The 14,589-nt window shown below is 38.9% G+C and overlaps 1 protein-coding gene across 1 annotated transcript in view; it reads right to left on the minus strand.

The window, feature by feature from the left end:
- adgrv1 (adhesion G protein-coupled receptor V1) overlaps nt 1-14,589 on the minus strand; it is a 161,439-nt gene that overhangs the window by 71,592 nt on the left and 75,258 nt on the right. Inside the window, exons 44-62 of the mRNA XM_084413365.1 lie at nt 14,176-14,351; nt 13,522-13,649; nt 13,275-13,444; nt 12,422-12,568; nt 12,178-12,258; nt 11,802-12,066; nt 11,514-11,636; nt 10,272-10,494; nt 9,916-10,120; nt 8,654-8,800; nt 7,290-7,545; nt 6,754-6,956; nt 3,813-3,989; nt 3,535-3,717; nt 1,450-1,629; nt 957-1,121; nt 743-863; nt 517-640; nt 227-365 (exon numbers count right to left, since the gene is read on the minus strand). Of these exons, the coding sequence (XP_084269491.1) occupies nt 227-365; nt 517-640; nt 743-863; nt 957-1,121; nt 1,450-1,629; nt 3,535-3,717; nt 3,813-3,989; nt 6,754-6,956; nt 7,290-7,545; nt 8,654-8,800; nt 9,916-10,120; nt 10,272-10,494; nt 11,514-11,636; nt 11,802-12,066; nt 12,178-12,258; nt 12,422-12,568; nt 13,275-13,444; nt 13,522-13,649; nt 14,176-14,351 (3,213 nt within the window). The remainder of the gene's footprint in view (nt 1-226; nt 366-516; nt 641-742; nt 864-956; nt 1,122-1,449; nt 1,630-3,534; nt 3,718-3,812; nt 3,990-6,753; nt 6,957-7,289; nt 7,546-8,653; nt 8,801-9,915; nt 10,121-10,271; nt 10,495-11,513; nt 11,637-11,801; nt 12,067-12,177; nt 12,259-12,421; nt 12,569-13,274; nt 13,445-13,521; nt 13,650-14,175; nt 14,352-14,589) is intronic.

The following is a 14,589-nucleotide window of genomic DNA, read 5'->3' on the forward strand; positions in this document are numbered from 1 at the left end:
TTTATTTTTTTTTAAGAAATAAGTACTCAGCAAGGATGTATTAAATGAATCAAAAGTGACAGTAAAGACATTTATAATGTTACAAATGATTTATATTTCATCTAAATGCTGTTTTTTTTTACTTTCTATTCAAATAATCCTGAATTTATATATATATATATATATTTATTTAAATCAAACCGGCCACACACTTTTGAACAGTACTGTGTATTACTCAGCAGTTTACCTTGAGCTGAATAATAGCGGCAGACTGGCGGTCTTTCATAACAACTTTGCCAGAGGTCTCCTCAAACTCTGTATCTGCAGCTGCACTGATGTTCCAGAAGATCTCAATCTCACCAAAGATGCCTGGACCTCTTACGAGACTGCAATTGACAGGGCACAGTCTATCTTCAGATGGGGTGTTTGGGAAATCTGTTTTGCTGTTTTTGTTTGCTGATTCTGTTCGGTGACACCAATGGTGCAGAAATTAAATATACAGTAATCTCTTTTGTTTGGAGAAGGTGAGCATTTTACCTGACCAGAGCTGTTCCATTGTAATTGTCTCTTGGTTCACCAATCAGAATGTTTCTGCTGGAATCAGCTATTCCTACAATTCCCAGGGCACCCACATCAGCTTGAATAACAACTGTAGCAACACCTGATGGAGAGAAAAGCAAGTAAATTATGATTTTGAACACTACCTGTCAACAATTTTGACACATGATATATACTTGATAATTGTTATAATATGTTGTCAAACCTCTAACTGTATCAATGACTGGCTCATTCTTTGGAGAAAGAAGCTGGATGGTGAATCTCTCCTCTCCCTCCAAGACAGCATCAGCCAAAGCCTGAATCACCAGAGTTTTCTTCGACTCAGTCTAGGAACGATAAAACCATTTAACGACTGTGAGTATCACACTGTGGCACAAGTAAAAGTGCTGTTCATATTCATATTTACCAGCCATACCTACCCCATTAAAAATGAGAGTTCCATTACGTGGGCTTAGGTCATCTCTTCCCTCTTCCTGCAGAAGCCAGATCAAATGCACCACTCCCTCACCTCCTGAGCTACGCACTACGGTCAGTGTAGCTATGGAAGCTGGGTCATTTAGGAACTGAGGCTCAGACACAGAGATCTGAGAAAAGATAAAAAAATATATTGTTTTTTTTAGTCAAGCTGATTATGGCCTCGACAAACCACAAAATTATCCAAGCATTAATTATTCTCTCAATAACGACAGTAGAGAAGTTAAAGTACAAGGTTACATCTTATCAAAAAAAGAATAAGTTACTTTATATACAAGTAACTTTACAGTTACTACAGAAATACCCCAGAGATTCCGAGAGCATGTCAGTATGATTATGATTTGTAAGATTATGCAAATATCAGGACAGAGACAAAACACATACCAAGCCAAATGCTAATATTGGACTAACATTCATAAATGTTATTGGTAAATTTACCATTAGCTCCTCAAACCCAAACCGACCAAAAGGTGAATCATTGGCCGGGATGCTGACTACTACAGATGTCTCGTCCCCTAACCTGGCACCTCCGATGACTCGAATCAGTTTGACCATAAATGTCTCTGTGGACTCCACAATTGTGTCATCAGTAATTGTGATCTCAATATAAGCAACTGCCTGCAAAAAAACACACAAAAAAAACAAAACACACACGCACACATACACATATAAATTGGTTGGTTCACATCATAATGACAATTATTCTTATTCTATATTTCATATCCAGTCTTTTTAGTTTTACAGTTTTTGTGCAGCAAAATCCCCATCATTTGCTGAAACAGCTAGTTCAAAATATCTAGTTACTTAAAAGTAACATTGTTACAGTTTTACTGTCACATTAGTTCCAGTAGCCTTGCTACTGGAACTAATGTGACAGTAAAACTGCAACAAAGTTACTTTTAAGTAACTAGTTGTTATATCTATAGTCATAAAACTCCAGTCAGTCTAAGGGGAAGAGAAGAAGCACAAGGTAGATATGAAATGGCATGTGTTCGAAATCGCTCCCTACCCTCATTGACTATTCCCTATTTCTTATATTAATCCACTAATATAGTCCACTTAAGTCAACGTGAATGAAAACGAGTGAGTGAATACAGACACCGAGTGCGCTGGAAGGGCTGCCGCTTTTGCATCATTTGCACTTGCTGTTTAATAATTATTTGAAGGTTAACAAATTGTTTATGATTTTGGACATAGTCATGCTCTCCACAGTGGGTGCTTCTCATGTATCATTTGTGCATACTCACCTCCTTTCCTCACTTCCTAACTCCACTCCTCTTAGGACGTGAGGGAAGGATGCAAGAAAAGAAAATGAGGAATCGAAGGAATTGAAGCTTGTTTGTACATGGGAATATTCTTGATCACTCTAATGTCACTTCAAAACATCATCAACTGCACTTAAGGGATCTGCTCGTATGTTCTTAAAGTTTGGTTATTTAAAGTGGTTGAATATGATTTTACTTTTCTAACTTTAGTTAATGTGTAATGTTGCTGTCTGAGCATAAACAACATCTGCAAAGTTATGACGCTCAAAGTTCAAAGCAAAGAAATCGCTTTTAAAGGACTACAACAAACGGCTAGTAGGGACTACATGACATTCCTCCCAGGTTAGTGACATCTTGAACCCTAAAATTTACATAAACCCCACCCCCAGAACATGATTTATAGATTATCAAGACAGAATATGCTAATCAATGACTAGAAGATAACTACACATAAGCTACATAAATTCACCAACTAACCATTCAGAAATGTTGTCTACATGTTGTCACTTCTTCTTTAGTCTCTCCATCTTTCTGACTTTGATTTGAACATAAAAGGCTAAACGTTTTTGAAATTTTCAGTGCAAGTCTGTGTGAGGTAAAAGGACACAAGCTGTTGTAGCTCCGCCCCCTGTGCTGGGAGCCGCAGCTCATTTGCATTTAAAGGGACAGACACAAAAACGGTGCATTTTTGCTCATCCTCAAAAAGTGACAACTTTAACATGCTATATAAAAATATCTGTGGGGTATTTTGAGCTAATACTTCACATACACACTCTGGAGACATCAAATACTTATTTTACATCTTGTAAAAAGGGCATTATTCCACCCCTTTAAGAAATTCATTATACATATTAATAAAGCAAGATGCCCTCTTGACATATTTGAGATGTATGGTTTATTTAAACTACAAAGGTAAAAAATTTATTAAAATGATTGTGACAGATGTGAGGAGGGAGGAGAATTTGGAAGTGTGTCAGGTTTTTCGACAATAAATATTTTTGTATAGGATACATCTGTGCATTCTTGCTCATAGCTCCTCAGGAAGCTTTCTCACTCCTCGTTCCTCACCTCCTTGCTGCGCAATTTGATTTGAGAAATGGTTAACTTTTGATCGGTTTTAGGGTCACAGGCTGGAGGACAGAGGTACGAGGAAACGAGGAAGCATCCATTTGAGTATTGAGAAGTACCCATGGATGAAATTTCTACCTAATGCTTCTTCTCTTCCCCTTTTTAGTCAATAAAAAATTTGAATCTTTACCTGTCCCTCTTGAAATGTGAGGTTTCCAGAGGAAGGACTAAAGTCCTCAGTGCTGGCTGTGACTGCTTGTGCCTCCCAGTATAGCACCAGTCTACCTGATCTACCGGCCATTCGCATGACGGCCAGGCGAAAGACATTTCCAGGTGATGGTACCTCAAATGCCAACACTGCCCCAGAGATATCCTAAAGGACAAGGGATTGTAGAAGTGTGTTTGTTTTTGATTATTAATAAAGACAAAATACATGATACATTTTTACAGTCAATGATGTAAACCAACCTTTGAGACATTGAAACTGAGGACTCCTCTTGGGTCATCGTTCTCTTGGATGGTGACCTCGGCTATCTCCAGACCAGGTCTTTTCACACTGGGCTGGCCTGCTCCAGTGTCTCCACCCAACAGTTCAACTCTGGTGATGTTTACAAGGAACGTCTCAGCCAGTTCAGGAATATCATCCTACGAGCACAAATATACCATCCAGGGATTAATAAAGTCCTAATCTATCCTATACTATCTAAATGCAAGTCACACACTTCATTAGTTAAACCCCTTTGACGTCCCATGCATCTCAACATAAGTGATAATTTCTCCAGCACATTCTAAACAGCTTCTGTGCAATTAATATCTAACAACATGCTGATTTATGTCAGTAGTCTTTCAGCCCAAACAAATTCAACATGTGGTTTTTGAGGCTGAACAAAATGCAAAAATATCTAACGACCACAGCAATTTGCAGAGAATGAGCTATTCCAAGAGCAAGCAGAAAAAATGTGGGGTTTTTGTGGTGATGATAGTAACTGGCTGTTGGCTTGTGCTGTAGGCAGTAGGAGGTCAGTCTGTCTCCTCATCAGCTTCTGCAGTGTGTCCTCAGACTGAGTGACCTGAGACTAACTGTGAGGCTTAAGGGGTAGGGAGCCACTGAGACAGTGGGTCACATATACTGTAACAACCTCATCCACTTACCCCCTGTAAAGCTCTTAGCCCTAGCCTGATGGTTGCTATTTGCTACTTATTTTCCTCCAGAGAGCACTCAAGCAACAACACTGCAAGGGACAACAAATGAAAAAGTGGCACACTAATAGCGATACAGTCCACTCTGACACTTTTAGGGAAGCGGGTTGATATACCTCCAGTCTCCTTAGGATAATGAACTGGAGGGGGCGACATATGAGAAGTGGGACGCAAATGGTGATACAGTCCATCTTCTGCTCTGTCAATGCTACCAATATCGCTTCCCTGCATCAGGGAAGAGTGTTCACATCGTCTCCAAATGAATTATAGAGGGGGTCCAATGTACCCATTCCTCTGGCCCATTTATTGCATTTGTTAATCTACCACTTGACTTCTTCATAGGAAAGTGCCTGCTCAAACTGATCTCATGGGAGGCCAACACCATCTCCAGCTCTTGTGCTGGAAAGGGGGATTTGGGCGAGGGAGCATTTTGCTCCATCGCTGCTCAACTAGCCACTTTTTTGCCTTTTCACGGATCTCCAGGAGTCTATGTCCTGGTCCAACACCCACTATCCCTCTGGGATGCACCATGTGCCTCTGACCACTAGGCAAAAACAGGCAAGAGAGTGGATCGCAGTCAGCAACCCAGAGGTGTCAAGTAACGAAGTACAAATACTTCGTTACCTTACTTAAGTAGAAATTTGGGGTATCTATACTTTACTGGAGTAATTATTTTTCAGACGACTTTTTACTTCTACTCCTTACATTTTGACGCAATTATCTGTACTTTCTACTCCTTATATTTTAAAAATAGCCTCGTTACTCCTATTTAATTTCGGCTTGTCGTCGTAAAAAAAAAAAAAAAAAAAAAAAAAAAAAGGCCCAATTACACAAACGGTTTAGACCTGACTCCCGCCTCCTGAATACACATCGCTAAACTGATTGGCGTTGTGGTGTCTTTCTAACTTGTGAGAGGCTGTAGTCACATTTGTTTGTGCGCAGCGGCAAAAGTCCTCCGAAGGAAACCTCGATGCGATAAGCGAGGGAGAAATCGGGGCAAATCGTGTCAGGTAAGCGAGAGATTTTTTTCCTTACATTACTTTTACTTTTATACTTTAAGTAGTTTTTAAATAATTATTTTTTATACTTTTACTTGAGTAAAAAGCTTGAGTTGATACTTCAACTTCTACAGAAGTCTTTTTAAACCCTAGTATCTATACTTCTACCTGAGTAATGAATGTGAATACTTTTGACACCTCTGAAGCAACCACCTCCATTATCTCAAAGCCTTGTTTACCACTTCTCTTCTCTTTTTTCTTTTTTTAATTGCATTTTTTTTTCTTTAGAAAGCTTGCTCGATCCCCTATCAGAGGAGACCTAATGCAAGACCTCATGGTTTTGGGTCCTCAGACCTGCAAGCCGAAATTACCTCCCTGAGGCCCTGTTTAGGCCTTCTTCGAGCACAGGCTTCCACACTTGCCTTCTGGAACAAGTCCCTGGCAGTGGGTCAGAGGGAGCTACGGGGGCTGTTGGACCCGGGACACAGCGAGGGATGAACGCTGGAATGCTGCAGACTGAACTTTTGCCCTTCTAAACCTCTCGACCACCGAGTTAATGCCAGTACCGAAGACATTGGGGCATCAAGAAGGAAAGATTTCTCTTTCTCCTTTATCCCCGATGAGTTCAGACACGGATGCCGCTTAGCAGTACATTAGTACACTAGACTGTGTGTGCCAACACCCAAAATAAAGCGTGGATGCGGCGATGCACAATTTCTACTGTAAATGCTAACATTATATAATATATATTATATCTTGTTAAACACAACAACAATAAATAAGACTCACAACACACAGAGCACTTCCTGAAGACAAAGAAGCTGATAACGTCTAACGCAGGTGCCCTTTTATAGCCATGCCGGCGCAGTGATGTTATATGACTGCCTCGGCAAGTAGAATTGGCATGATTTCACACGTGCTTAGACACCGGCGCATGCTGAGGGCATTCCATAGACTATGACGCAGAGTTGAGTTCCCTAGTAAGGGAACTGTGAAAACTCTTTTCAGCATTCAAGAACAGCATTCATTTGAAATATAAATATTTTGTTATACATTTGTTTACTATCACTTTTGATCAACTGAATGCGTCCTTGCTAATTAAAGTATTAATTTATTTATTTTAAATCACTAGTGTATCATACAAATTCAAAAATGTGAAATATATTTACAACATTAATGAGTAATAAAGTTAATAAAGTTGTGGTACTCACTGGCAGGATGGTAATGGATACCAAAACAACAGTAGCATTCTCCATCATGACGACTGTGGACTCTTTGGCTGCATAGTCAGTCCCCTCACTTGCCTGATTGACAGGTGGCAGGTGAAGGGCTGCTTTGGTGGTGTAATAAACTAATACATCCCTTGATGCCCCTTGATCTCTCACAATACTTAGTGTAATATTGCTTGGGTTCTCTGAAGTGAAGGGCATAAAAAGGGAAAAGAAATTACATCAGCGTCTTTCAAGAGCAAATATTTTCAGATTGTAATGAATGGGGCAATTATGTATAAAAACATTGACAAATGAATCCCTCCCCTGAATTCATCTTAACTATTCCAAGACTAAGTATATGGCTAGAAAATATGTACATATTTCTTCTCTGTAATTTGGATTACAGGAAATGTTGACTTTAATTTTTAGCGGTACACCACAGCAATGTTAATTGGCTATCTTAGCCATTCATACACCGTTCATTATATTATTGTGCAGAAGTTCAAATGAGACAAAGTTAAACACAGAAGAATTACTTTGAGGTTCTGGCGTGATGAAGTACTGGGAATCCAGATGCCAGCCAATGACTCCATAAGGTGAACCATTGGCTTTAATGGTAAGGTTTGCTTGGGCACGCTGAGGGTCGATCATGGCTCCTCTGGATGAATCAATTATCCCAATCGTTGTGACCTTGGTCAGGACAATGGTGACTTTTTCTGCTAACTCTGGAATGTCATCCGCTAATACATTCAGTGATATGGTAGCAACAGCCTGGCTCACAGAAAATGTCACCTACATGGAGAACAGATGAAGATGGTGTAAAAAGGTCGGTAATGTTTGTGCTTTATGTTTATTTGATGACATGTTTGAAGTCCCAATTGTGAGGTTTATATAATATTATACCACGGTCTGTTTTCTAATTGGCTAGAAAGTGTGCAATAAAACCATTTAATGCACAGGTAGTTCCAAGTCAATTTAATGACCGTTTGCGCTGTTTTCATTGAAACACACACACACACACACACACACACACACACACCATTTGACACAGAGATCAGTGATCGCGCTGCTCACACACAGAAACATTCTTGTCTCAGAGCACAGAACCTTGTTATCAATGCTACCAGCAACTTTTATTAATAAAATAGCTTTGATGCTGAAATTGCTACGCTATATTTCTCAGCAACGAGGGGGTAACATCACTGGTTTTGAAGTAATTAAACTTACAGTTTCATTAATAGAGACAGACACATCTCTAATCTCTCTCTCATCTCTCTCACATGTCTCTCTCATCTCTCTCTCTCTCTCTCTCTCTCTCTCTCTCTCTCTCTCTCTCTCTCTCTCTCGATAATTAATTCAAATGAATGCTATAATTCATTCATTCAAATAAATGTAATATAACGCCTTACTTTATCTCTGTGTCTGATTTAAAGCGGGCAGAATGCTAGATCTAACGAGCCGTAACTGATGAAAATGACCATAATTTTTATCCTACTGGTCAAATACTGCACTGTAAACATCAATAACAGCTTTAACTTGTTGATGCTGGCAAATGACCATGGTATGAGCGGGATAATCCACAGCTAGCTGTGCATTAAAAGATTTGAATGCACTCCACGGTGGTTCTTTGCCTCCACGTTGTGCATTAAAATCATTTAACGCACAGCTAGCCATGGATTATCCCGCTCATACGATTGCATAATTGGTTCTTTAAATAGTATATTGTTTTTAAAAATGGTCACTTGCATATTTCAGTCACAAGTATAACTGCTGAAAATGGCAGCTTATAGTTAGAGCTGTGATTTGGACTAGAATGACAGCCTGTAGTTCAAAATATACCTTTTAAAATATGTGATTGAAACAGAAAACAGAAAACCCATGGTATGCAAGCAGCTCTCACCACTCCTGAAGTGGGAAAAATGTCATCCAGACTACCATAGGCGCTCCAGTGTACTGTTAGTCTGCCAAACCGGCCTCTCCTCCTCTCGATGCTCAGAGAAACAGGGTTATCATCCTCCAGCTCATCCACCTCCCTCATTAAAGAGTTCTATATACAAATAAATGTGTTTATAAATATATATTATAAACTCACAAACAGCTTCAGTAAAGGGACAGTTCACACTAAAATGAAAATTAGCCCATGATTTACTTACCCTGAAGCCTTCCTAGGTGTATATGACATTCTTCTTTCAGACGAATACAATCGGAGTTATATTAAAAAATGTCCTGGCTCTTCCAAGCTTTATAATGGGAGTCAATGGGTATACATTTTTTGGAAGTCCATCAAAGTGCATCCATCCATGATAAAAGTGCTCGAAACGGCTCTGGTGGGTTAATAAAGGTCTTCTGAAGTGAAGCGATGCATTTGTGTAAGAAAAATATCCATATTTAAAACTTTATCGACTAAAATAACTCGCTTCCGGCAGACGGCCATACGCAAGTCGACTTACGCAGTTTCGAGCACTTTTATCATGGATGGATGCGCTTGACGGACTTCCAAAAAATATACCCATTGACTCCCACTATAAAGCTTGGAAGAGCCAGGACATTTTTTAATATAACTCCGATTGTATTCGTCTGAAAGAAGAATGTCATATACACCTAGGATGGCTTCAGGGTGAGTAAATCATGGGCTAATTTTCATTTTTGGGTGAACTGTCCCTTAAGTAACATTTTTAGTCTTTGAAAGATAACAGCTGTGTGAAATGGACACTACTTTACATTTGAAGCATTAAGACAAGACACTTCAGGCAAAAACATCTTTTTTTTCATGCACATTTAGACATTTTGGGCTATTTGGATTTCCATGTTGTTGTCTCAGAGTAGTGGAAAGAAAACATCCAAAATACACATTTAAGTGTTTATTGTATTGCACTTTAACTATTTGTGTCTGTAGATTACAATTACAATACAAATATTTAAAGGCAGTTTTCTCAAAATGAGTTTTTTCTCCTGCACTGAGCCAAAAATCTCCACTTCAGTAGCAATTCAAAAAATGTTTGCAATGTATAATGTAATTATATTCTAATTCACTGGGGAAGTTTTTTTTTTTTTTTGACCCCATTCACCTGGGGTGTCTTGCCTTGGCTATAATATTGAGGGAAACTTTGGGAGTTACATATTCAGATAACAGCATCATACACTAAAATTGTATCCTGATACCTGTGCAAAGCCTATAATCCCATAAGCATCATCGTTTGCCGTAATGAACAATGTCACTTGACCACGAAAGCCAATTTCTGCTCCTCCTTTAGGGTTCTTGAGGCTGACACGAAAATGTTCTTCCTCCTCAGGAACATCATCATCAATTATATTCACTGCTATGTCTAGCTCACCCACCCCTGGCTGGAAAAACAGCTCTCCTGAACTGAGGATAAGAGATGGAAATATCAATGAACATCAGTATTAGAAGGAGCTAGAAAAATATATACAGTATAACTCAACAAAGAATAATTTTAAATACAGAAATCAAACAATATTTCTTTGTTACTATAGTTTACTTAACAACAGTAACATACTTGGGGATGAAGTCAGATTGATTGGACACAGAAGTCAGCTCATATATGACAGAGTTTGATTCTCCAGTGGCTACGATGAGACTCTTGGTGGAATTGAGAGATGGAACAGGAAGATACAGGAACTCTTGTGCAGATGGAGACTTGAGCACTTCAGCAAACTGCCTCAGATCTGACCTCCATGAGTGCAAGGCCGAACCATTTAGACCCGCAAGCAACAGGTGAGCTAAGAAACAAAGAAGCTGGTTAATCTATTTTCCCAATACTGATGGTTTTGGTTTTATATGCATTGTGCAAATGCACTTCCATTCAAAAGTTTGGGTATGTAAGATGTGTTTTAGAAAGAACTCTCTTATGCTCACCAAGGCTGCATTTACTTGATCAAAAATACAGTGAAAACAGTAATATTGTGAAATATCATTACAATTTAAAATAACAGTTTTCTATTTTAATACTCTGTAATGTATTCCTGTGATGGCAAAGCTGAGTTATCAATAGCCATTACGCCAGTCTTAAGTGTCATATGATCATTCTGAAATAATTTGTTTATGCTGATTTGGTGCTCAAGAAACAAACAAAACGATTGTGCTGTATAATCTTTTGTGGAAACCATTGTGGACACTTTTTCCAGATTCAAAAAGAAAGTTCATAAAAACAGCATTTCTTTGTAATGGAAATCATATCAGTGTAAAAGTTTTTGCTGTTAATTTTTTTTGGTTTCTATGCTTTAGAAATAAATATAATAATTTCTTTCAACAAAAAAAAAGAAAAAACAATTGTACTGCCCTAAACTTATGAACGGTAGTGTAGATACAAGAAAGAGGATGCAAATATAATGTTACGATAACATAATCGCTTTAAATGCAACAAGTCAAAAAGTTTTAAAAGTTAATGTTTGTAATTCAATTGTATTCAAACATTAACTTTTACAAGTAAATGTTTGAATAGAGCTTAAATTAAGTATGTACATTAGTGTTTCAGTCTGATATAGTAGCAGAAATTCAATACATAGAGTTAAGTGTTTAGAACAAACCCCTTACCAGACCCCAAACATGTTTGAGGAATATCAATACAATTCTGCCTTGCAAGCACTATTATTATTACATGTAAATTAAAATACCAATACACTAAGCCATATAATTTCGGCAAATCTTAAATATGGGTAAAAGTATGCTTAATGATAGTGGAAACACACTAAATGCATTATTATTTAAACAGACTGCACTATATTGTCTGGCAACTCACATATTCCCGAAGGAGGGGTAAAGGGGTGGACTGAAAAGAGGCCGGGAAATAGGATGGACTGTGTCTGCTGGAAGAAGCTTTGCTGAGAACCCCACATAAACACTTCACATGTTGGGCTTGGACCTTTTCATGGGGAATAATAAAGACAATGTAAACGTTAGTTACTGATACATGGGAGAAAGCGAAATTAAAGCTCATTTCCAAGATCACACAAACAGTGTCAAAACATCTTCAAATTGAAAATGCTATTAAACTGCAATAGTACTACGGACTGCGTATGATTATTACCTTCAGTAACGATGAGGAGAAACGTATCTCCTCCCATCTGAAATGATTCCACTTGCTTGACTCGTGTATTGACTGGTAATGTTTGAGGGTTTTGGAAACGTCCATTATTCCACTGGTAGATGAGACACACCGATGATGTTCTGTTCCTGCACACGGCCAGGAGCTGAAGGTTGCTGCTGCCTCGTCTGAAGGGTACGGCTGTGGTAATGTCTTGTAACCCCAGACTTTGATGGAGGGAGAATGATCCTCCAGTCCACACAAAGATCTTAAGACGAAAAGGAAATGATCTCAATATTGAATTACTTGCTATTACTATGTTATGTATATCCCATGTAGAACGCCTAGTTTCTATTTTATACTGCCGGTTTGAGTTTACCTCACTAGAAACTATCAAATATTGCTGGAGTTCAGTGGAGAAGTGTTTGACACTGAAACTGCTCACAGTAAGATTCTGCTCCTACAAAAGGGGACAACATTGAACAATATACAAAAGCACCACATTAGAAAATACAAATCTGGCTGTAGTGAGATAAACCAGTTTACAATTATCACATGATAAGCACAAATGCAGCTATTGTTGATGGCAGCTAAGGAAAATATCAAATCAGCAGCATACTCACTTGAGTAAGGTTGAGGTCTGCCTGAATGCGAAATAAACTGATTGTGGCAGTTAATGACATGGTGCTGTTTGCATGGGAAACTGCCACATAGCTGGAGCCATTTACTGTAAAGCTAACGCAAGAGCTGGGATTCTGGATGCTGACAAACTATGAGAAACAGATTAAGAAAGATTAAAAAAATTATTTTACTTATTATTAAATGAACATAAAGGGCCAGATTTCCTAAACAGGGCAAATTATCTTGAGAGCTCAATTCCAAAAAAGCGTAGATGGGAGTGGAAACTTCTACGCGTGATCTACTGATGACGCGCAAATTACAGAACACAGACGCAGTCAGATCATTTCCATAATAACCAACGCAATCTACCAGTTAGCGTCTGGTTTCAGATGTGCTTTTTTGGGGCGGTAAATAATGGCGCAAACACCGGTTTACTAAACTTTAGTAAATCACCTTGAGTGATTCATTTAAATACTCTCCTCCCATGAATTTTGCGCCTGAAAGGGAATTTCCTACAACTTTTTTTTGTCTTTTTTCTGTCTTTTCAGCGCTAATTTTTCACTGTGTGTCTTCAGTAAATCCTGACAGTAGTTTTTTTACGGAAAAAAGAGGGTTTGCGCCGGCGCAAGCTGTTAGTAAATCTGGCCCTTAAACTAATTAAAATAATATGCTTAAAATTATAGTGAATACAATTTTGTTGTAAGCAATCATCAAAATGCATTGAATGACCAAAACCAGTGCTTGAAGTGGGCCAGTACACACGAGCACCCCCGATTTCAACCGAGGGGGAACACCACCCCGCAAGCACTTACCATACCTACATTTATTGGACTTTTAACTGAATTCAAAACATACCTCCACAGGCACTAAGACGCCCTGCCACTTGTAGAGCACAGCCTGGTTCTGAACTGGACCTCTGAGCAGCCTCAGAACCAGAGTAGAGTCTTCACTGGGCACTGCACACCAGACTGACGCCAAGCTGTCCCTGATAGACTGATACACAGCCATAAGTGGCTTCTCTCCCCCTACAAATACATTAAACAATCTTTGGTTATACACTTTTTGAGTCCACAGAATTAAACTTACTGGTGCAATTTCTTACTCATTCCAAATGCCGTTCCTGACCGGGTCTCCCATTCCACACTGACAGCTGACTCCAGCCCATTACTGCGAGATATAGTCAAGTACACTGTACCGGTACGCTCCTCCACTGTCATGGTGTCCAGAGTCCTGGAGAACACACACATATGTTTATTTCAATGGTCTGCTTTAGACACTCTACAAACTATAAGTAACTTTGCAACTGAATGTAAACTAACTCTCATTAGACTGTTAGTCGACTGTTAGGTTAGGGTTAGGTGTTAGGGTTTGGGTTAGTTGAATAAGTTGACATGGTGTTGCAAAGATACTTATATAATCAGTAGAGGGGGGCAGTGGTTAGAGAGTTGGACTTGTAACCCCAAGGTTGCGGGTTCGATTATCAGTACTGGAAGGAAACGCCTGAGGTGCCCTTGAGCAACTTACTAGAATGTCTGTTGGGGACCATCAAAATAAAGTGTTAGCAGATATTAAGCAGACAGTCTACAAATACTCTAATGACTGCTAGTTGACATGTAGTTGTAAAGTTACTTATAGTTAGTCAAATGTCTTAAGTGGACCATCGAAATAAAGTGTTACCCACACATAGAGTAGAAGCAGGAGTTGTAGGGGTCTGTGTGTGGCTTGAACATCTATTTAAAACAGACTGTGAATGTACCTATTAAATGATGGTGATATTCTGAACAGCCCCAGAGGAGCCTGGTTCTGCAGTACGGTGATAAAAGTCTGCAGTGAGTCTCCCAGTCGAGCACCTCCACTTGGGTTGGACAGAGTCACTGTGAATGTCTCATTCATCTCTGGTTCGGCATCCAGAACAGCCCAGATCTCTAAAGTCTAGAAAACAAAGATGATACTATTGAGAGCCTCCTCTTTGACAAACCACTGGTTCCTTATGAATTCTCTCAACTTAAATAGACTTGTGCTGTAATATGTTCTGTAATATATGCTAGGTTAACTATTTCACAAATTAGGAGAAGAATTTAAAGCTTGAATGTAAAAACATAAAGATCCCATGATATCAACATGTTTTATGGCTTTTAGTCCATGCCTGCTAGTTTGAAATAATATACAT

The sequence above is a fragment of the Rutilus rutilus genome (genome assembly GCF_951802725.1).
Source record: "Rutilus rutilus genome assembly, chromosome: 7".
NCBI classification, from domain to species: Eukaryota; Metazoa; Chordata; class Actinopteri; order Cypriniformes; family Leuciscidae; genus Rutilus; species Rutilus rutilus.